The 23,251-nt window shown below is 38.2% G+C and overlaps 2 protein-coding genes across 2 annotated transcripts in view; one reads left to right on the top strand and one right to left on the bottom strand.

Moving 5' to 3' along the window:
• The window catches only part of focad (focadhesin), a 69,772-nt gene extending 67,138 nt beyond the window's left edge, over positions 1 to 2,634 (bottom strand). Inside the window, exon 1 of the mRNA XM_053628869.1 lies at positions 775 to 2,634. The gene's annotated coding sequence lies outside the window, so the exon portion shown is untranslated. The remainder of the gene's footprint in view (positions 1 to 774) is intronic.
• A 3,444-nt stretch (positions 2,635 to 6,078) lies between these two features.
• mllt3 (MLLT3 super elongation complex subunit) overlaps positions 6,079 to 23,251 on the top strand; it is a 58,047-nt gene continuing 40,874 nt past the window's right edge. The window contains exons 1-2 of the mRNA XM_053628867.1: positions 6,079 to 6,380; positions 6,837 to 7,017. Of these exons, the coding sequence (XP_053484842.1) occupies positions 6,369 to 6,380; positions 6,837 to 7,017 (193 nt within the window). The 5' untranslated portion in view covers positions 6,079 to 6,368. The remainder of the gene's footprint in view (positions 6,381 to 6,836; positions 7,018 to 23,251) is intronic.

Raw genomic sequence — 23,251 nt, 5'->3', positions numbered from 1 at the left:
TGTCACTTGTCATTAGGTTGAATGTTGAACATAATGTATAGTGTGTAGAGATGGATTGTTTTGTTGCAGATCTGGCAACCCTGTAAATAACTAACACACTGTACAGTACAGCAGATTGCAATGACTCTGCTAAAGTGTCATCTCTTTAGTAGAGATATGTGAATGAGTGTGAAATTAGCCACCACAGCAAAAGATGGAGGGAAGAAGGTCTTAGAAAACAAAGCAGTCCTCAGCAAAGCACATAAGAGGAAAATATTCTAGAACTTTCCAGCCTGCTGTTACTTTTCCCTGTACAATGTGGAGTGCTTGCTCGGCATTGCCTGTGTACACACTATAATACTACATTGTCTGTGCTACAGATACAGACTGAACACGCACGTGGAGCTGTTTTCTACACCAGATCAGACCTACCAGGGTTAAGAGACATCAGACCCAGCCTATGTAGCTTCTCTGTATCTTCAGTGAGAGGGAAAACGCTTAATCATATTGTGTTAGGGTGTGCTTAATAGCAACCATCTAACACAAGAAGATATAGTCGCGTCTCCGAAGTTCATCTGTTTAATCTGATGTTCTCTACGAGTTACATGGATTACTTTTAACAGATTTGATTGGTTGGCAAAGGATGTCAGTGCTAAATTTACTAGCTCTGGAGCACTCGCTTTGCACCATTTTTTGCAGACTGCTGCACTGAGAGTGAAGCACTTGCTGTAAAAAGAGATGTAGATGCCTCACATATGAGTGAATACTAAATTAGTGAAAGTTGAATCAACTTACCAGAACTGTCTGCTTGTAGCCTTCGGAGTTCTCCAACTCAGAGCAACGCGTCATAGCCACATGGTTGTACGGTGAGCGAGAAGGGTCAAACGTACAGCCAAAAAGCGATTGAAAAACATTTGCAGATAACGTAAAAACAATAAAAGAAAATTAAAATAATGTAAAGAAGCACCATGCAAAAAAATAAGCAAAATAATAATATTTTATGAAAATGAGTGAGCTTATCTCCAAGCAAAAAAAAGTTGCACTTTATATGCGCTTAGATGTTTTGCAAATATGCAACAAAGTGTAAAGGTGCCAAATGTATTATGTGGTAGTAGTCCTACTACTCCTACTACTCCAATTACTACTCCTACTATTACTCCTATTACTCCTACTACTATTACTCCTATTATTACTCCTACTACTCCTACTACTCCAATTACTACTCCAATTACTACTACTACTACTCCAATTATTACTCCTACTACTCCTAATACTCCAATTACTACTACTACTACTCCAATTAATACTCCTACTACTCCAATTATTACTCCTACTACTCCTACTACTCCAATTACTACTCCTACTACTCCTACTACTCCAATTATTACTCCTACTACTTCCAATTATTACGCCTACTACTCCTAATACTCCAATTACTACTCCTACTACTCCAACTACTCCAATTATTACTCCTACTACTCCTACTACTCCAATTACTACTCCTACTACTCCTACAACTCCAATTACTCCTAAAACTATTCCAATTACTCCTAAAACTATTCCTATTACTCCTATTACTACTCCTACTACTACTCCAATTACTACTCCTACTACTCCTACTACTCCAATTACTACTCCTACTACTCCAATTATTACTCCTACTACTCCAATTACTACTCCTACTACTCCTACAACTCCAATTACTACTCCTACTACTCCAATTACTACTCCTACTACTCCTAGTACTCCTATTACTCCTAAAACTATTCCTATTACTCCTATTACTACTCCTACTACTACTCCAATTACTACTCCTACTACTCCTAATACTCCAATTACTACTCCTACTACTCCAACTACTCCAATTACTACTCCTACTACTCCAATTATTACTCCTACTACTCCTAATACTCAAATTACTACTCCTACTACACCAATTACTACTCCTACTACTCCAATTACTACTCCTACTACTCCTACAACTCCAATTACTACTCCTACTACTCCAATTACTACTCCTACTACTCCTAGTACTCCTATTACTCCTAAAACTATTCCTATTACTCCTATTACTACTCCTACTACTACTCCAATTATTACTCCTACATTACTACTCCTACTACTCCAATTACTACTCCTACTTCTCCAATTATTACTCCTACTACTCCTACTACTCCTACTACTCCAATTACTACTCCTACTACTCCTACTATTCCTACTACTCCAATTACTACTCCTACTACTCCAATTACTACTCCTACTACTCCAATTACTACTCTTATTACTCCTAATGCTCCTCCTCCGCCTCCTCCTACTACTCCTACTACTCTTACTCCTACTACTCCTATTATTTATTTTTCTACTCCTACTACTCCTCCTCCTACTACAACTCCTACTACTACAACTACAACAACTACTACTACTACTACTCCTACCACTCCTCCTACTGCTGCTCCTAATCCTATTACTACTCTTACTACTGCTTCTACTACTCCTATTACTACTCCTACAACTAATTCTACTACTACTGCTACTACTATTACTCCTACTACTCCTAGTGCTCCTACTACTGCTACTACTCCTATGCCTACTACATCTACTTCTACCACTCCTACTACTAATACTACTACTACTACACCCATTTCTTCTCCTACTACTACTCCCGTTTCTACTCCTACTACTCCTTTTACTATTCCTACTACTCCTACGCCTACTACAACTACTACTAATCCTACTAACAGTATTATTATTATTATTATTAATCTTATTATTATTATTAGTAGTAGTAGTATTAATAATAATGCCAATAATAACAATAATAATAATGGAAATAAATATTAAATAAATATAAATAATATAATTAATATTATTATTATTATTATCATTGTTATATAAAATGTTATTATTATTTTTGATGTTGTTTTTATTATTATTATGATTATTAGACTAATTGTTATTGTACACATTTAACCAATGCACTGATATTAGGTTAGGCATTCCTGGCTGCAAAGCCACTGATTCAAACCAACACAACTTAGGTATGATTTATTATGCATGCATAAATTTACATAGAAGTAACAGACCTCATAGAGAATTGAGTCAATGTCAGGAGGGCAAGGTTTATTTAAATGGAAGCTGTACCATCCATGTAACCACACCCCTTTCTGTCTATGGCTTACAGTTAGCATCAACGAATAGTTTTTATACAGCATAAATGGATGTTGCTTTATCCAGTGTAGTAAATTAAGAAGGAATATTATATTTATATTATATGTTTGTCATAGATTTTGTGTGTGTGTGGTAAAAGGTGCTTGGCGGTGTGCAAAGAAATCACTTTAAATTAAATAAACCTATTTGTTTGTTGATATGTATGATATAAAACAATCAGGTTTGGGAGCTCTGGTGCATATAGGGCAGTGATTCATAATACATTATCTCACTTAATTTTATGTCAAATTGGTGAGATAAATCAAGGTTTCCATCTCTCTAAAGCAGAATCAGAACCAGTTTAACAAATGAATAGTGTGTCCAACCTCATCATGTATTTGTGTGCACTTAGTTTGCTAGAAAGAAATCACTAACATCGTTTAAAACATGCTCCAGTCGATTTCTCTGTGATGGTTTCTCTGACCTAGCTGATGCTTGCACTTCTTACTGACTTTAGTGAGCTGCTGATTTTGCAGCAATTTTTTCATTCATGTGCTGAATTGAAAAAGAAAAAAAGGAAAACATCTGGTGCATACATCTGGCATACATCAGTGAATATGAGAGCTGATTTACTAAATGTAACCCTAACATGAATGATGAAAGTTAGGGTATTAATGCAAAAATACACTGATAGGCCATGTTTACATGTGCTTTTTTCCAGTAAAGTGTTTTGGTAGTTACAGAAAAAATTCTGACAGTATTTTCTAGTTTTAATCCAAATTAAAAGTGAAAGTTCAGTGCTAATCAGCTTGACTGCTGAAATGGCTGTGTGATGAAATATACAGTGCCTCTGAAATTTTGAATACAAGGAGCAGACCACTATTTAAAAAAGAAGACATAGCAAATGTGATAGCTGATATGCCATACAGTAATTGCACAGAAAGAAACCTGTTCATTGTCGTGTAGCTCAGCTGTGTGGATTGTTACACCATCTGGTCTCAGCAGGGTTTACAGCAGTGACTGACAGACCAATATTCTTGAAAGCTTGAAATTAGCAAATGATGTCCAACTAGGTGCTTACATGCAATCACATCCATCCAAAGTGACTTACGGGCAAAAGCAAAAATAATGTGAAATATGACATTCCTAGTGATCTGTAAACTATGTGCACCACCTTTCATTTGCTTATTCCAAACTGTCAGTCTGTCCAAAACATTACTAATGAAATAAGCTTTGCTTTCCCAATTCTGCTTAGAGTGGACATTGCACATCACTGGTTAACTGCCAGTCACATGGTTAGCCATATGGCTTATCAACATCTGAAGAGGAAGTAACACCAATGTCAGCATTCGCCTTAACAGAGGAGGGTATTTTCCAAATTTAACTTTCATTAATCATTTCCATACTGGATTAAAGCCTTCTGTTAAGTAGGTAAGTTAATAACAATAATGTAATGTTTTTAGAAAGTTCAATAGTTCACTGTAAGAACCTTACACTCCAGACATATGTTGTCAACAATAACTTCTCCAAAACAACACTTATATACTATTTAGTACTCTATTTGATGAGTGTTATCATTTTGTAACCATGTACAAAGAAACAAACAAACAAAAAAGTGGAGAATATACAGTGCGCTCATGTCTTAAATAATGAAAAGTGAGCTTAGGACACCTTGAGTAGTGAGTATTCATTTAGGATTTATTTATGAACACAATCCAACTATTGAAATATTAGTATGGGGAATGGCCTGCTTAGTGGTTAACATGTTTGCCTCGCAACTCCAGGTTTGGGGGTTCGATTCATGCCTCCACCCTGTGCGCGTGGAGTTTGATTTGGGGGTTTCTTCCAGGTACCCCAGTTTCCTCCCCCAGTCCAAAGACATGCATTGTAGGCTTATTGGCATTTCCAAATTGTCTGTACTGTGTGTGTGAGTGTGTGCGTGATTGTACCCTGTGATGGGCTGGTACCCCATCCAGTGTGTCCCCTGCCTTGTGCCCAGAGTTCCCTCTGATAGGCTCCAGGCTCCTCATGACCCTGTGCAGGATAAGCAATATGGAAAATGGATGGATGAAATATTAGTATTTAATTGTGTACAAGAATAGTTATGGTGATCTGGTGGCACAATGTGTAGGATTGCCACTACACAGCTTTGTGGGTCCAGGCTCAATCCTTAGTCTGTGTGGAGTATCTGTATGTTCTCCTTGTGTCCATGTGGGTTCCCTCCAGTCTCCTCCCACCTCCCAAAAAAAGTCATTAGGTGGAATACTGACTCTAAATTGTCCCTAGGCGTGTGTGTGTGTGTGTGCCCACGTGGTGCCCTGCGATGGGCTGGTGTTCATTTCAGGGTATTCCTGGGACAGACAGGTTTGCTGCAACCCTGAAGAAAAAGATAGTTCACTGAAGATGAATGAATGAGGAATGAAAAATCATATTCTAGACAACTTTTTATTCCTACACCTTTCAAAAACTAGCATTAGATTAGGTTCAGGTTCAACTTAAAAAAATAAAAAATTATTCCAGAGACCATAGAAACAGGTTAATAAATATAATATTGGTTTGTGATTTCCACCACTGTCACAAAATAAAAGATCAGGGATGCTCTTTGCTTCATGGACCCTGCTTTGAGAACCACTGATTTAAGGAGTAGGACACCATTTGATTCAAAGGACAGTTTCAATATGTCTTCTTAAGTTCCTGACGAAGCATTGTGAATTATAATAAGCGCACAACTTGTAGCAAAATATAGCAACACAGAAGTCCACTCGGTTCAGACGACGTGCGTGTCATGTTCTTTTTAAGGAGCTTATTATGTTATTATGTCTAAACGCTTACTTTCTGCACACTTAACCTGTATATTAGCACAAGTTTTGGAGAGACCAAAAAAAAAACGACGTCGAAATACAACGTACAGTACGTTCTTTACGTCGAAAAAGCGTGTTAGTGTTCAAACAGTAGGCTACACAACCAGTCAATAGAGGTGTCCTGTTTTTGGCACTAGCTAGAATGTGGCTTTGGAAGTAGCCAATCGGCGCGTTCTCTCTGGAGCGTGCATGAGCGCGCGCGCGCTTGCCTTTACGCGTCCACGTAGGTCCAGGGCGCATGCGTCTCACTTCACTTCACTCCTTGAAACTCGGGCTGGGGCTCAATTAAGAGACCATGTCCGCCATCGGCCGTCCGCAGTCCGTGCTATCGTTATTTAAAGAAAATTCTCTATGAAATAGCATTATCCCGTGGCCTCGAGAATGGCCAGCTCGGTAAGTAGGATATACCTGCTGAAACGGTGCTCGCGCTTTCTCTTGCCTTAGCGCCGTTGTTTTTTTTTTTTCTCTCTCTCTCTCTCGCTCTCGCGCTCTCTCTCTCTGTCCGTAGCGAAGGAGGCGTATGCGCTGAATCAAAGCGTACGAGAATTTGCATGAATGTTTTCTAAAGTATAGTAGAAATAGTTGAGAATAGTTGTCTGCTGCAGGACACGTCTTCAGATAAAACGTGGTGCTTTTCGGTAAAGCCGGCAGTAAAGCCGAGGAGCGGGTCTGGAGCTCCGGTGTGCACTAACACGCTCGTGCACGCACGCATGCATGCCTGCCAAAAAAAAAAAGTGCAATGCGAGAATATTAAAACTAGTCATTCCATTTTTGGCATTTTGATCGTGCCGTTGTATGGAAGCTGTAGCTTATTAGATCTACAGTTGTTTTCTCTTGGTGCTATTGCAGGGTGCTGTTCAGGTGAAGCTGGAGCTCGGGCACCGCGCTCAGGTCCGGAAGAAACCCACCGCTGAGGGCTTCACACACGACTGGATGGTGTTTGTCCGCGGGCCGGAGCACACCAATATCCAGCACTTTGTGGAGAAAGTAGTGTTTCATCTGCATGAAAGTTTCCCCAGACCAAAAAGAGGTGCGTGAAGTCTCCGATGTCTACATCTGCTTGGATTTGTGTCTCACCTTGGCGCATCTCAATTTGGACATTCCATGTCGTTGTTGTTAATGAGCATGGACTTAAAAAAAAAAAATTTGTTTAGGTTAACACTTTTTTTTGTTTATTCAAATATGTGCGTTTAATTAAACAGGCTATTATTTTTAATCTAAATACAGAAAAGCTAAGAAGTAAACAAGAAATCCCTTCCACTTTTGAGACCCATCTTCCATCTGTGCGCCACAGTTTTGAATTTCCACCTCCTCCTCAGACCTGTCACTTTATCCATTCACAGAAACAAGACAGAATATGAGGAAACACGCTATGTTTCATTTCAGGCGAGGGGATTTAAGCAGACCCGGTCCCCGCTTTGCAGGAGGAAAGGGATCAATTAAGCTGTTTGTTGCTTTGAAGCACAGGTTCTGCCTCTTTGCTGCATTTGAGTTTGCTCAGAGGAAACAAGTGCTGGGCGAAATGCCAACCAGAGTCTGTCCTAATTACACACGACTCATTGCAGATGATCATTTTCACAGTGCTGTGTGCACTTGTGAGTTTGGGCCAGGTCTAACTGCGCTTTGCAGCGTCTTTCACCGAATATTTGTGTGCAGCCGAGACTGAAGCTGCACAGTATAATCCTGACTAATCATTATAGCCCTGCTGGCGTTTACATTACTGGTGAACTGGTGGAACTGAAATTTAAAAACGAGCTCTTCTTTAGCACTTGAAGCCTCCTGACCAAACCTTTTAGACGCTCCAGGTTTTTCTGTGGCTCTTTTAGGCATTGTAGGATTCAAAAATGTCATTTTAATGCATTGCGTGACTTTTTGCAATATGTAGCAATACAAGTGAAATAGGCCTGACGTGTCGTGCCACCCTAACAGGGATGTGACTGGAAGAAATCGCAAACACATGACGCAAAAAATATGACTGTATTATGGTGTTGGCATGCCAACAAGAGTTGGATAGATTTCTAGGCGAAAAGCAAATAGTAGTGCAAACAAGGAAGCGTAGGATTTTATTTGTTTATTTGCTGTGGTTTCGGTTTAAACTCTCAATATTCCTTATCGTGGTCTGTGCATCAAAACAGTCAGGAGCAGATTGCATGGGCTGGTGTTAAACTGTACCGGGGACACAAAGGAGACTTGATTTACTAGCATTGTGCAGTTGGGAATCTCGCAGCAAAGTTTGGAAAATAAAACGCCTAATTTGGATTCTGTTTTGCTTCTGTTCAACATGACTGACTTTGTAAATGTGTGCTAATATTTTCTCAGTTTTTGTAGACTATGTACCCCACTGGTCATGATTAATAGAACAGAAGAACATTAATGTTCATGTTTACATTAGTTCTATAGGGGAGTTCGCTTGTACCAGGTGTGTGTGTGTGTGGACATTCTGCTGAAAATCTACCTTGCCATTTTTAAAAATTTTTTTTTTTGCAGAAACATTTAAGACTGTAAATCACCAAGTCCTAATTTGAAAAGTACTTGAAGCATGCATTGTAGGCTGTTGATGACAGGAGGTGTACCAAATGTAGGTTTGCTTTAGCATCCCTGCTGTAACCCCCTCCTTCCTTGACAAATGTGTTGCGAGGCCTTCTGAAAAAGTTCAAAAGCAGCAGGAGGATACTTAACCTCTAATAAATCCTGCCTTATGACACAACCTTAGTGATTCTCCAAAACTCCCTTTTAGAACTATATGGTATGCAGCCTAATGTGTTTTTGTGGCATGACAAATTAAGAAGTCTAAGTACTTCCTGAGATTACTTGCATGTTGCAAAGAGGCATCTTTTTGTCATTGATTTGACAATTCTTGCGATCCAGAATGGCTTGAGGGAGGTAGGACCTTACTCACATGAAGGTAAGATCAATGTGGAATGTACATCAGCATGAACTTTGGATGATAACCTGACCAGCTGTTTATTGATCACAGACTTTAGTATCTTGTGGCTTGTTTAATGTGTGCTCAAACAGCAAAAAAGTGGCCTTTATAATTATAAACTGCTTCAAACGTGAGTCACAGACTGCTTCCATGATGTTTACTGGATAATTCACAACGGGGCTGTCTGTGGCCACTGGATTCAGATAGCCCACTTTCTTAGACAGGACAGAATTTATGGAGTGTATGTAACGTAAACAATCAGACTTATTATTTGGGGTCCTGGGAGGCTCTGTTGCCCCCCCCGCAACATGGCTTCCCGACTCGAAGCTTTGATCATGCTCGCCAACATCGAGAGGAACTGGGAGGGAAGTTAGAGGAAAAACCTTGTGCACAGACGGGCATGTGTTTGACAGTTTAATACCAACAGTCTCGTCTGTAAGAGAACAGCTGTAACGCTCTCTCTCTCACCCTTCTTCCAACCTCTCATCTTCCAAATATCTTTAGTCACTTCCTTTCATTCTTTTGTATTTATTTATTTATTTATTTATTTATTTATTTATTTATTTGAATCTTTGCCACCATCTGATATTACCCATCCCACAGCTGTTCTATGTTATACTAAATACCGCTGTGATTTCGCATAAAAAGAAAAGGCTTTTGTTTGTTATATTGGTCATTCTCTGAAATTTTCCACATTCATAAAGCAAGCTGAAGCGTTCTAAAGAAATGTGACAGTTGCCTTTTGTCACACACGTCATCTTTATGTTCGTGCAGCCTTAACTTTGTTTTTTTTTCCTTAAATGACACAAATTTGTGAGTGTCTTGAAGTGTAGTCCTGGATGGACAAGAAATGCCATCAATTTTGAAGAATTATTGCAAGCTAGACACATTTTAAACAGACTCCAATCTGCTTGGCTTGAGAGGAGGGGGGAAAAAAAGGCTATGATTAGCGGTCATGCTGTGTAGCCTTGGAAACCTGATATTTAGTGTCGGGAGCCGGTTGGGGGAGTGTGTGTATTTTTGGCGAGGGAGGGGTACAGGGTAAACTCGAAAGAAATGGACTGGAACACGGCTGTACATTTCACCTGCGCCCATTGATGCCAGCCTTTAAAAAAAAATAAAAAAATCACTAAAATATAGCCGTGTGGCTTTTGGGTGGTCACAAGGCTACCCATAATTTAGCGGCGAGTGCAGAAAGTGTTCTCTTTGTCATCACGGAGAGGCTTTTGGGACTGTCACCTTCAATTTTGCACAGTGCCTGTGGTTTTGTTCAGACTCATGGTAAACTGGCTGTATACGTTTTATTCATATGAAGTCTAGTAAAGAACTGGACACAAAGAACGGAAGGCTTATAGAGCTTTTTAAACGGACCAAAAATCTCAGATGTGTTTTTGTCCAACAAAACGGACACTATGTATACAACTCGCCTACACCTCTATAGAAATTACAGGGTGTGATATGGCGCATTTGTTCGACATTTTGTGGAGGGAAAAAAAAAGTGTCAAATTATTTACATTTTTTTTTTATGCCTTTTCACTAAATTGTTTAAACATGACCCCTTATGCAGCTCATCTGTTACAGCTTAATCCAAGAGTCTTGGATATCTAACCACAGATGGAGCGAGCATGAGCCAGATACACCAGCCATTGAAAGAAGTGTGAAGCCAAAACAGAACACCCATGTTCATATAAGAAGTGCAAGTAGAGCATGCGATCGTATGGCAGGCAATATACAAATGCATCTGATCTGATCAGGGGATATTTTACTGCTAATGATGAATTAAAATGTTGCTATATGAGGAATTTGTAAGCATGTTAATATATAGAATGTATCGCTTTCACTCACTTCTGTACATGGAAAATCTGGTCCATGATTGAAAAAAAGTCCATGACCTCTTGTATAAAAACTTTTTTTTTTGTTTGAAAAAGTTTGTGCTAAGTAAATGTGTTTGACTGTTGTGTCAGTGACTAAGTGTACATGGACAGCAGTAATGTAATTATTGACCTTATTCTGAATAAGACAATATTGTGATTAAGGTGTTTACATGAGTTGCTTTTAGAATATTCCTTTCATGTTCAGGTTTTACATGTTATAGAATGTAGAGCGATTAACGGCACACGTCATTACGTCCCCACGCCACGCCGTCCGACGTTCCCTCCAGAACTTCACGTATCAACTTACAGTTGGTCTTCGTTATGGTACCGTATACAGTTTTGGGTGTTTCATTTTTAATTTTTAAAACAGGAATACTCCACACGTCTTAATTCGATTTGTGTTTACTTCGAGTATGACTTTAGTCGTATTAAGATAATCAATTATCGCTGTTTACATGGTAGTTTCTTAATCAGAGTATTGTCTTAAGCAGGTTAATATTGGATTATTGTTGTCCATGTAAACGCACTGAATGTCGGTCAAATCACAGGATTTTGAGGGGGGTTTTTTGTGATTGCTGCTGCCAAAAATACTTTATTTTGCTTCGGCTTTTTAAAATATTTGTGACGCAATTTGTGGAGTTTTATTTTTGTGCATTTTTGAGGAAAACTACTTGATTTTATTCAATTGCAATTGCTTTTGCAGTGATGTTTGTTGGTAAATGAGACCTTTTAGCTGTACTCATGTTCAACACATGGAAATTGAAGAGGGCTTTGGCTAAATACGTGTTGTGGTGACCTCACATGATGCGTCTTGGCCCAAATCTGCGGAAAATCTGCAGTAATTTTGAAAAATTGCAAGCCCCTTGCGAATATTGCGATTGTTTGATTGATTTGATTGATACCTAAGCAAATAGATTGTTTTTTGTTTGCTTACCGTCTTATGATTTACAGTATGGATTTACAGGTAGTGGGATGACATCAATTAAATCTCAGTCTCAGGCTACGTCCACGTTAATCTGGATACGTTTGAAAACGCATCATTTTCTCTATGTTTTGGCTTTCCGTCCACACTGAGACAGCAATTTTGTCCAGCGAAAAAGGAGCTTTTCGAAAACTCTCCTCCAAGTGGATAAATTTGAAAATGCTGTGTTCATGTTGTAGTGTGGACTGAGAAAATATATTCCAAAACAATAACTCATTTTTAGTGACGTGGTCATTTGACCATTCAACTCGAAACGAACAAGATTTTGGACGATATTGTACTGCAGTTGTTGTGCCTGCTATAAAGTTTGATACTGTAGTTATGATTAACGTCACTTTGTACAACCTTCAGATTGCATTTTTAAATAAATACCTGACAGAAATGATGCAGGCCAAAGCTTCTTAAGTTTTTATGCATGCGCAGTATAGGGATGTAAGCGTTTTCAGACATTTCTATGTGTACGAGCGATTTTTAGAAAACGTTTGAAAACGCCAGTGTAGACGGAGAGTATTTTAAACGAAAATGCAGTTTTCAGATCTATCCGGATTAATATGGACATGGCCCACAGCGTGTTTTGAGGCTTTCGTGTACACATCTGGCCTCAAGCATCAGAATCCTGAAAGTTGCAATCTGATTGGCTTGCTGCACTTCCGTGTGCCAGTTTCCAGCAGGAAAACCTGCTTTTGAATGCTGTGACACAGTGAGGTTTTTTTTGTTTGTTTGATTTGAGCAAGAGAATGTTGGTGACATTCAGTCTGTAAAAGTTATTCCAGCGTTTTGTTTGAAATAGTGGCAAGTAAATATCCTTATGTAATTGTTGTCAGGCTACGATAAGTCATTTACAGAGTCAGTTAAATGACCTGTTTTTTGTGAAAGTAGCAGTTTCTTGGATTCTTTTTGAGAGCTGGGACTCACGAGACTAATGATTGACCTGTAATGGACCAAGCTGATTCCACTCTGTTTGCATACCATATCTGAGAAGTGCACTCATCTTCGACATCAAGATATGAATCCTGGTTTCCTGTTTGGTGTTCAATTCAGGTGGTGTAAACTATTAGCTGGGAACATGGCTGCAGAAATGGGCTACATTTGCCCTACATTTACACCATTTCAGTAAGTAATTCTAATTAATTAAATATGTTGAAGCTCCAAGGGTGTACTGCTTTACTTTGCTTTGTGCAACAGCCATTGTGGTTATTGGTTTAAAAAAAAAAAAAAAAAAATGTCTAGGATGCATCCTCTGTAATGGCAGCCTGCTTTTTTGTGGTATCTGCAAATCACACCAAAGAGGAAACGATCTCTGAACTTGTTTCTGCATGAAGGAAAAAGCGTGATTGTGCGAACACATTTTTCCAATTAGAGCTATCACGGCACAGTTTCACAAAGTTTTGTGTGGCCAGAGAGAAAGTGTAATGCTTAATTGGAAGGCAAGAAATGTGCTTATTAGTGTTTTTTTAGAAAATTATGAGCCGTGATCTGATCAAGAGAAATGGAGATGAATTACAAATCAGGTCAGGTTTTAAAAAACACAGGTGTATGATGGTACAGAGTGCATTTGGACATCACCTTTTGATGTCAATGTGGTAACCACCAGAATCTTCTCCACTTTCCTCCTTGTGGATAACTGATGATCAGATGACAGTGTTAGCCTGTGGTGGGGGAATAGCATGCCTTTTAGATCTGTCTATTGCTTTAGCTGTTCAGAGGTCTGTGGTATTGTATGCACATGTCCAATAAGGTAAGACCCTGATGTGGCCTTAATACCAGCTGTCCTCAGGCAAAGTACGGCTTAAATGTCATTTGGAGATGTATAACTTTCCGGTCCTCTTTCACTGTGGCTTTACTAGAGATTGTTCTCACTCGCTCAGAGGAAACAATCTATCCTTAGTGAGCAGCTGAACCCGGCAGGGAGGAATGATGGGGGGGAGCACTCTGAGAACAAAAAAAATTTGTGGAATATCATTTAATCAAATGGTGACTGTTATTCTTAATGTGTGAAAACTGTAGATTTATAGAGATGAAGTGCTGTTGATGTCTTCTATAATATTCCTGAAGGGATAGTGTAGTTAGCGCTCTTCTATCGGATGTTTTTTTTGTTTTGTTTTGTTTCTGCAGACAGATTCCATACATCTGGATTAAATTACTGTCAATGAGGATTTCTCACTGATTAGCCCTCTAGAGCTGATCTTCTTATACTAAATTGTTTGGTGACAACCAGTAGTGATTTTTCTTTCCCATGCATTGGTAACTAATATAGTAAATTCACCCTATAAGTCTAATAAAAACGATATCCTTTATAATGATTTGTAGTTATTTTTTATAAAGTTTAGTCAGCTGAAGTAGGTTGGCTTCTGCCTTATTTCTGTTTTCACTCATTGTCATAATGTCAAAAGAAACATGGCACTTCTTTTTTTTTTTTTTTTTTAAACAGCATGAGTCACTTTGAATTAGGGCTGCTTGATTATGGCAAAAGTCATAATCATGAGTATATTTTTTAAAAAACATTTTTAACATTGGAGATTCTCTCTCTCTCTCTCTCTCTCTATATATATATATATATATATATATATATATATATATATATATATATATATATATATATGAGAGAGAGAGAGAGAGAATCTCCAATGTTAAAAATGTTTTTTAAAATGTTTCTTAAATAATGCAAAAATAAATTGGATCACTATGCCTTGATGCCCCAATGCTTGTTTTTTCCCATGTATTTGTCTTACTTATTCGAGCTATGGATAGCTGTTTACATTAGTGTTTTTATGCGTTTGCACGAAATTTCTGCGTCTTCCGCATCTTTTTACTGTATTGATGTCTGTCTTGTAAGTTAGCGGAGTACGTCACGTGACACATTTTGGCGAATCACATCGCCAGAAATGAACTTTTAAACTTCCTTAGCCAATGAAATTCTGTCTCCTGGTTTGGATCAGTCTGTAGTTTCTCACTGTTAGTGAGCTCTAGAAAGGAAATGACTGTATTTAGACCAGCTGTCATGACGCTAGAGGAAATGAGCTTTCCAATGATACCAAACGTTATTTCTTTTTGTTCCACATCAGGCTCCTTGAAACCAAATTGTTTCCAAACGGCTGAAATGGTTTTACCTTTCTTATCGACCAAAGGCACTCTTTCAGTCATCTTGGCTTGTGATGAACTAAAAACGCCACAGCCTGGTGGGGAGTGAGTTTGGCCTTTTAGGGACGGGCGCACCGCTGTAAAGAAAAATGGTGTGTGGTTTTTAAAAAGACAAAAATGAGAAGATTGTGAAACAGAATGTGACATAATAATTGTTTTATCTCGATTATTTTGTTTTAATCATTGTCGGAGGCTATAATCGAAATTGAAATCGAAAATTTTATTAATCTCTCAGCCCTACTTTTAATTTTGTTTTATTTCTGGTTAATGTTCTGGAATGTTCACTAGTACACAGTGACTAATTGTAGTTTGGATTTGAATGCCAAACACAATTTGATGAATGAGACTTTAAAAATGTGCTATTTGTCTGTTTGGTCCAATCCGAGCTGAGCAATATGACAATATGTTATTGTGATATATGATATTATGTCACAATACCCTTTCTAATACATCTTGGTATATTGATTATCTTTTTTTTTTTTAATTACATTAGAAGCAGCTGACTTGAATCTTAAAAATTGTCAAATGTTCAAGAAATTTTTAAAACTTCCTTCTTGTCAGTGTAAAGTAGTTTTTTTGTAGATGTTTGATAATTTTATCATTTGCTGACAGTTTGATATCAAACCTATATATTTTGTGCATCACAGAGATGTCTTTACGAGTCTATACAGGATTTTGGAGAGTTTTTTTGTGATTGTTCCGGCCAAAAACACTCGATTTTACTTCGGCTTTTTTAAAAATTTACGATGAAACTTCTGTGGCGCCTTTTTTTTTGGCAAAATGGCAATTGCACGGAATTGTTTTGCGCGGTCTTTCGCAATAATATTTGTTGGTAAATTCAGTTCAGTTTTATTTGTATAGCGCTTTTAACAATGGACATTGTCCCTTAGCAGCTTTACAGAAATATATAAATTCAGGATATAGATTTTAAATGAATGACACTATCCCTAATGTGACCTTTTAGCTGTACTCCTGTTCGGTGCATGTGAATCGAAGAGGGGCTTTGACTGAATGCGTGTTGTGATGATTTCACATGACTCATCTTGGCCCAAATCTGCAGTAATTTTTTAAAAATTGCCAGCTCCTCCGAATGTTGCGGAAGTTTGCTTGATTTTTTATCATTTCTACAATCGCAAAATCCTGCAGGGACTGCTTTACCTATGATGATATGATTATTTTTTTTGTCATATTGCTAGCCACCAGTGTATGAGAGCATAAATTAATTTGACTTGGCAAGCTTTTCATTTTAAATAGAATCTTCCATTTGCAAACTGTAAAAAAGAAAATTATATTTTTCTAAATGGCTGCATGTTGGAGCACATTTGAAAGCATACATTGCATTTTTCTAGTACAACCCCAATTTCAAAAAAGTTGGGACGTTGTGTAAAATGTAAACAAAAATAGAATGCAATGATTTGCTCAATTCATAAACCCATATGTTATTCACAACATGGAAAACATGTCAAATGTTTAAACTGAGGAAATGTACCATTTTAAGAAAAAACGGGCAAAAGATCACGGGCATGCAATATTGATTTTTCACCCTTGTCCCATGCGCACAGAGATTTCTCCAGATTCTCTGAATCTTTTGATGATGATATGTGCTGTAGATGATGAGAGATTCATAGTCTTCACAATTTTACGCTGAGGAACATTATTCTGAAATTGTTCCACAAATTGTAGATGCAGTTTTTCGCAGATTGGTGAACCTCTGCCCATATTTACTTCTGAAAGACTCTGCCTCTCTAAGATACTCTTTTTATACCCAATCATGTTACTGACCTGTTGCCAATTAACTTCCAGCTGTTTCTTTTTAGTAACACTTACTTTTCCAGCCCTTTGTTGCTCCGTCCTAAATTTTTTGAGACGTATTGCAGTCATCAAATTAAAAATTAACTTTTTTTTTTTCTTAAAATGGTACATTTCCTCAGTTTAAACATTTGATATGTTTTCTATGTTCTATTGTGAATAACATATGGGTTTATAAGGTTTGCAAATCTCTTTTATTTACATTTCACACAAATTCCCAACTTTTTTGGAATTGGGGTTGTAAGGTAACTAGCGATACAGTTAGTAAGCCACATCGGCTTCTGTAGGTCTTCGATGTTTTCTATCAGGTGGACTGAAAGAAGAGTGTCTCAGTGACCCAACATCGTTCAGTTCCCCCAGCTATCGTCTCCTGGCAGTGGTCGAACCTAAGATTGAACATCTGCGAGAACAAGCCCGTAATTGCTTTACGACCAGGCAAAAATCGTATCTACATGTATTGGTGGTGCACAAAGGGCTGAGGCCATGAAACTGCAGGCTGCCTCCTCCACTGGAATGAAAGGAGCGGAAAAGGGAGGGATGGAGGAAGAGAGGGAGAGAGAGACGGAATGGAAAGGAGTGGAGGGGTGAGGGGGTGACTTGTGCGCAACAGTCCAAAACAGGAACTGGGCCATAAATGCTTACCCCCCCACCCCCTTTTTTGAGTGAAAGGAGGGAAGGGCTGCGAGGAAGTGGTTTATTGAAGGGCGGTTTATAAAAGCTGTCTGCTAGCAAAGTCTTTTAGTCCTTCGCCATGCATTTGTGTGTGTCGTAAAACATTTGTCTCCTCCTTTGTTGACTAAATCACAAAAGTAAAAGCAGGAATATCTGTCTCTTCATCATCACTGCAGTAACGAGGATAATGAGAAATTGCCTGTGGAAGATCGGCACAAAGCTCTGTGATGGAATAGATTTTTTTTGTTTAAAATTGTTTTCATAAACTTGACGACTAGCCTTTGAGGCATTTTATATTCGTAATAGCCTGGCTTTGCAATCAGCAATTGGAGAAGCTGTAGTAGTTTTAGGTTTCGTACTGATGGGAACACACCCTCCACACTCCCATTGAGTAAAAGAACCCAGCTGATTTGATTGGACTTTCTTTTTGTTTTTGTTTTTTTGGATCTGCTCTTGCCTTTTGCCACTTGCTACCCAGATTGAGAATAAATTTTGTTTTTGCAGAAAACCACTATCTGATTCATCAATATACATACATACACACATCCTTCATGTGTCTCCAAAAGTAATAAACATGCTGCTTTAGTTGCAAGGCCAAAATAATTTTTTTCCCAGGGAACTGGAGAGATTCATTTCGTGTTTGGCATAGATGTGGTTGTGGTGAGTGTACGAGGGTGAAATCTGAGCCTCTGCTCTCATTGAGAGGGATTCCTGCCGTGGCCATTGTCTGCTTGGCTGGCAGAGAGAAGCTATTTAAAATTGTCATAAATTCCACACACCCAGGGCTCAGTGTGAAATGCCGTTTTTGGATAGTAGAATAAATGCTTTCTTCTTTTTTTTTTCTTCATTATTTTGGACAGATAAATGGCAGTTCTTCTCTTCTGATTGCTTTGTTCTCATCAGTTCTCAAAAATTCTTGCCTTTTTAAAATTTTTTATTAGTTAGAGCTGCATAACTAGCTTTTATGCAGTTCATGTACAGTTAGTTAAAGAATTTCTGGCACTCCCGCATCCTGCCGAATACTGTAATGGGACTCTCATTCAAAAAAATGGCTGGTGAATACCTTTTTGTGTCTTTTGTTGGAATGGGATTTAAATTACCGTCCTAGTCCTTGAAGTAACTGGGCACACTGCTGTTTTGCTGTACATGGCTTGTCAGAGCCTATTTTAATAAGAAAGCTCTTGAACCTGAGGGAGATGGCCAAGTCGATATAAGGAGATTGTCTTGCATCTATAAGCAGGGTTTTACTGGGCAAGGGACACGGAGAATAGCTTATCACTGCTATCGGAGTCCTTCAGGACCTAGATTCAACAGTATGCATTAGGGCTGCATGCTTCTTGATGAAATGGGACTTGAGCTCCTGATTCTTTGACCAATAATGTAAGGAACATTAATGTACTCTATATTTATTCAATTCTTACATCACTGTTGCAAAGCATGATGGATTTTCCTAGCAGATGTTTATAACGGACAGCTCATGTACATTTTGAATTACTGATTTACTACACACTTTTTCCTGCAACAGCAAGAAACCTGGGCCCAAATAACTTCAATTTACTATAAAACTTTAATCATGTTAAGGTGCCAAGTGCACAGTGTGTGTGTCCTCCAAAAGTTAAAAGGAAACCAGCAATATTAACAGCTAGTTAAATAATTACTCTTTGTTTTTGTTTCCTTCTGAGAGCAATTCGTAAGCCACTTGTAGGTGAGAATCAGTCTTGATATTATAGGCCTACATGCTGTGTGTGTCATGCCTGACACACTTTTGAGCGTGTGCAGACATGACTCATTTAATAATGTCATACATATTGTATGTTTTTGTTATTGGGTAGAAAATATTCAGTACACAATATTAAACATTTGTTTAGGAAGTTTGAGTCATTTTCAAATTCACTCATAGCTCCAGATGTTCTTTCTCCCTTTTTTTTTCTGTAGACTTACCATGTTAAGGAGGAATTAAGGAGTACTTTCTTTTATGAATGGTTGCCCAAATGTGGAAATGACAACTTTTTTTTTAATGAAATTTAATTGAGGCACATATAAAGATTATGCTTTATATATAAAATAATATATTTTGTGCAGCAATAGTATTGTGTTTATATGAATGAATCCAAATGTATCTGCCTTTAATTAAGGATGGCAAAGCACGTTTTAATGTGGTTATGGATTACTGTTATTAAATTATACAAAACCATGTGACCTAAGGAGGGGTTTTTTGTGTGTCTAGACAGCTGAATTTGGGAGGTTGTTTTACCTGCATAGATGTTTTAATCCAGTTGGGAATATACTGAGGTAAAAAACCTTGATCACCATATTTGTTTCTCATGGAAAAGTATTTTGGAGTATTTTTTCGTACTTTATTTCAAAAAGTGTAACTTTCATATATTCTAGATTCATTCCACATAAAGTGAAATATTTCAAGCCTTATTTTGTTTTAATCTTGAAGATTATGGATTACAGTTCATTGAAATCAAAAATCCATTATCTCAAAAATATTAGAATGAAAATTTATAATAGAGAAATGTCGACCTTCTGAAAAATATGTTAATTTATGCACTCAATACTTGGTCAGAGCTCCTTTTGCATGAATTACTGCATCAGTGCAGCATGGCATGGAGGCAATCAGCCTGTGGCACTGCTGAGGTGTTCTGGAAGCCCAGGTTGCTTTGATAGCAACCTTCAACTCATCTGTATTGTTGGGTCTGATGTCTCTTATAGATTCTCCATGGGGTTCAGGTCAGGCGAGTTGGCTGGCCAATCAAGCACAGTAATACCACGGTCAGCAAACCAGTTACTAGTAGTTTTGGCACTGTGGGCAGGTGCAGAGTCCTGCTGGAAAATGAAATCAGCATCTCCATAAAGCTTGTCAGCAGATGGAAGCATGAAGTGCTCTAAAATCTCCTGGTAGACACTGCATTGACTCTCAACTTGAGAAAACACAGTGGACCAATACCAGCAGATGACATGACACCCCAAATCATCACTGACTGTGGAAACTTTACACTGGACTTCAAGCAGCTTGGATTCTGTGCCTCTCAACTCTTCCTCCAGACTCTGGGACCTTGATTTCCAAATGAAATGCAAAATTTACTTTCATCTTCCCCATGATTGTGGTTGTGTGTACTGAACCAGACTGAGAGATTAAAGGCTCAGGAAACCTTTGCAGGTGTTTTGAGTTAATTGGCTGATTAGTTCTTCTCAGGTCGACATTTCTGTATTATAAATTCTTTATTCTAATATAAATGAACTTTTCCATGATATTCAGATTTTTTTGAGATGCACCAATATTGTCCTTTTCAAAGAGCGAAGTGGCAATGGTATATGAATGATGCATTGTATGCATTAGTTTTAATTTCAGTGTTTTAGAACAGACCTGATCTGTGTGCTGTGTTGGTGAATTGTGAAATAGCAGTGGTGGTCCAGCTTGTTCCATTTTAGGTAACTGGGTTTGTTGATATCATTACTGGGCTAGTAAGTGGTTAATAGTGGCATTTCCTCACTTCCTTTCCTCTCAGCAAGGATTCTTCGTGGCCTTGCATAGAATTTGTGCAAATCTGATTCAATCCAACTTTTAATAATTTAAGGGGGGACAGGGGCTTTTTAATATTAAGCACCTGAAACTCTCTTCAGAAGTGACCTTGAGAGCAGACTGTAGTTCCTCGCAGAGCTGGGTTTTAAGATCACCTCTGATGAGTAGTTGATGACAAACACTGCAGCTGGCAAAAAAATCGATCATTTCAGAAACCAATCTCCTCTAGTCATAGGGCAATAAGCTGAAAACAGTACAAAACAGAAAATCATATGAACCAGTCAGAGGCAGAGGCTGGCATTAATGGAATTTTAATGAGAAGCATCATGAAATCTTATCCATGGAATGATCACTTTAGTATGGTGCCAATTAAAGGATGTGAGTGCTCTGCTTTGGTTCTTGTAAATCTTTCCCAGTTGATGCCTATAGGGCATCTGGAAATAAGGAAGAATTCATGTTGTGCTACCTCCCAGGTCTTAATGGTCAATGGTCAATTACTGAGCTTTGAATCTAATAGAAAAGGGGGAAAGGGAGTTCAGGCAAGGATAGATTTTTATTTTATTAGCTTATACTGCTTCTCTTTTTTTTGTCTTTTGTATTTATTTTAGTGTGTAAAGTTTAAGTAAAGTAAACATTATTAAGAACAGCAAGCTGTATAACTTGTAGCCCTGTGGCTGTTGTTTTATATCCATAGATATTCATATATCATTTAGCCTATGGGATGCTAATTAAAGCTAATTTAAAACACGAAGTGATTACATTAGCTAGCTACCAAAATACAGTTTTGATTCTTTGGAGCAGTAAAATAACAGGGATTGCTTGAATTGCTACTTAACTGAATGCTGTGAATGGAGTTGGGCAGTATATCGATATAACATCGATATCGTGATAAATGATTACGCAATACACCTTTCTGAGATATCGTTGGTATGGTGATGTATTTTATTTTTTTTTAATATACATTTTTAATAATTACAAATTAAATGGTACTGAATGGATTCTGTTCATTTGATGTAACTAAAAAAAACCCACTACTCTTTATCTTTGTAGGCATTAAAGAAAAGTATCATCAAACGTTTTTATTTTATTACTGTTTTGCAGACAGTTTGTTAGCTAAATTATATATTGTGATGCGCATCGTATATCATAATAATGTCCTCAAGTATTGTGATATGATATATTTTTGTCATATCGGCCAGCCCTAGCTGTGAACATCCTTGTGAACATACATGTTCACGTATATATGCATCTACAGACAAGGTAGTAGCTAAACATAAAATAGAAGCTAATCTTATTTCTGGTTATAGTGCTTCTGTAATGTAATTGCATGAGTAGCTAGTTACAACACCCGCTGCTGAGGGTTTGGGCCAGATTGCTGTGTCCAGTTGGATGAGTATACATTTGTTTTGTGAATGATTGTGGCTAAGAATCAAAGGACTTCAGTTGACCAATAGACAACCAGCTGTGAAAATGTGTCGGAGTGTTAGCAAGTAAAAAATAGAAAATGCGTAGTAAAGGATGAAATATGTTGGGGGTTGGGGGGTAACAATCAAGTAGGCAATCTTGGTCATGTTGCTTGGTCACATTGCTTACAAATTTTTAAGACTTTCCCTTGTGCTTGACAATTTGTCAGCCAGTGTAGTTTCTTGTTTTCCAGATGTGGTGGTCCATATTGGTGTGATATGACACGTGACTGTTTTCTCATTACCTACTCCAGATGAGCTGTTAGCCTTACAGCCAAGTCCCACAACCCTACTATGGAATACAAATGGTTTCTCAGCTTGGTCTTAATAGGACACACCTTGTTGGAACTCTTTCTCTAAGCGCTGTTTGTAGAGCTGTGCTGAGAAGAGCCTCATCGAGTTCTGTTTAAATTTCAACCCCGGATGTTTCCTTTGACCCACAGTGCCTCGGTGCTGCTGAGCTGGATTCAAAAACTAGTGCAGAAGCCAGCAGCGCTCCAGGTCCGCATTCTCGCCCTAGGCTGACTTTTGAAGAAGCACAGTTGGGAAGCAGAAGTCTTATCCGGTTTGAATATTGGGGTTGGAAGCACTATGCAACAAATGCTAGAGAGCTGTTGGGGGGAGGGGGGGGGGATAAAGAGCCCTCTAGTATTCAGAGAGCCGGGGTGCTCATTTACACTAGCACTGACATATTTGTAGGCTGGCTTTTTTTTTATTATTATTATTTTAAACCACTGCCATTAACCAAAGTGGATAATGTTCTCAGGTACTGTGTGTTCTCTGGAAAACAGAGGTATACACCCCTCATGACCAGAGGTAACGTGTCCCTGGTGAGAAGGTGCCTCATTTCAGCTACCATGGTTTCCCC

Source organism: Ictalurus furcatus, chromosome 7, assembly GCF_023375685.1.
Source record: "Ictalurus furcatus strain D&B chromosome 7, Billie_1.0, whole genome shotgun sequence".
Lineage (NCBI taxonomy): Eukaryota > Metazoa > Chordata > Actinopteri > Siluriformes > Ictaluridae > Ictalurus > Ictalurus furcatus.
This window is presented reverse-complemented; position numbering and strand designations above follow the sequence as displayed.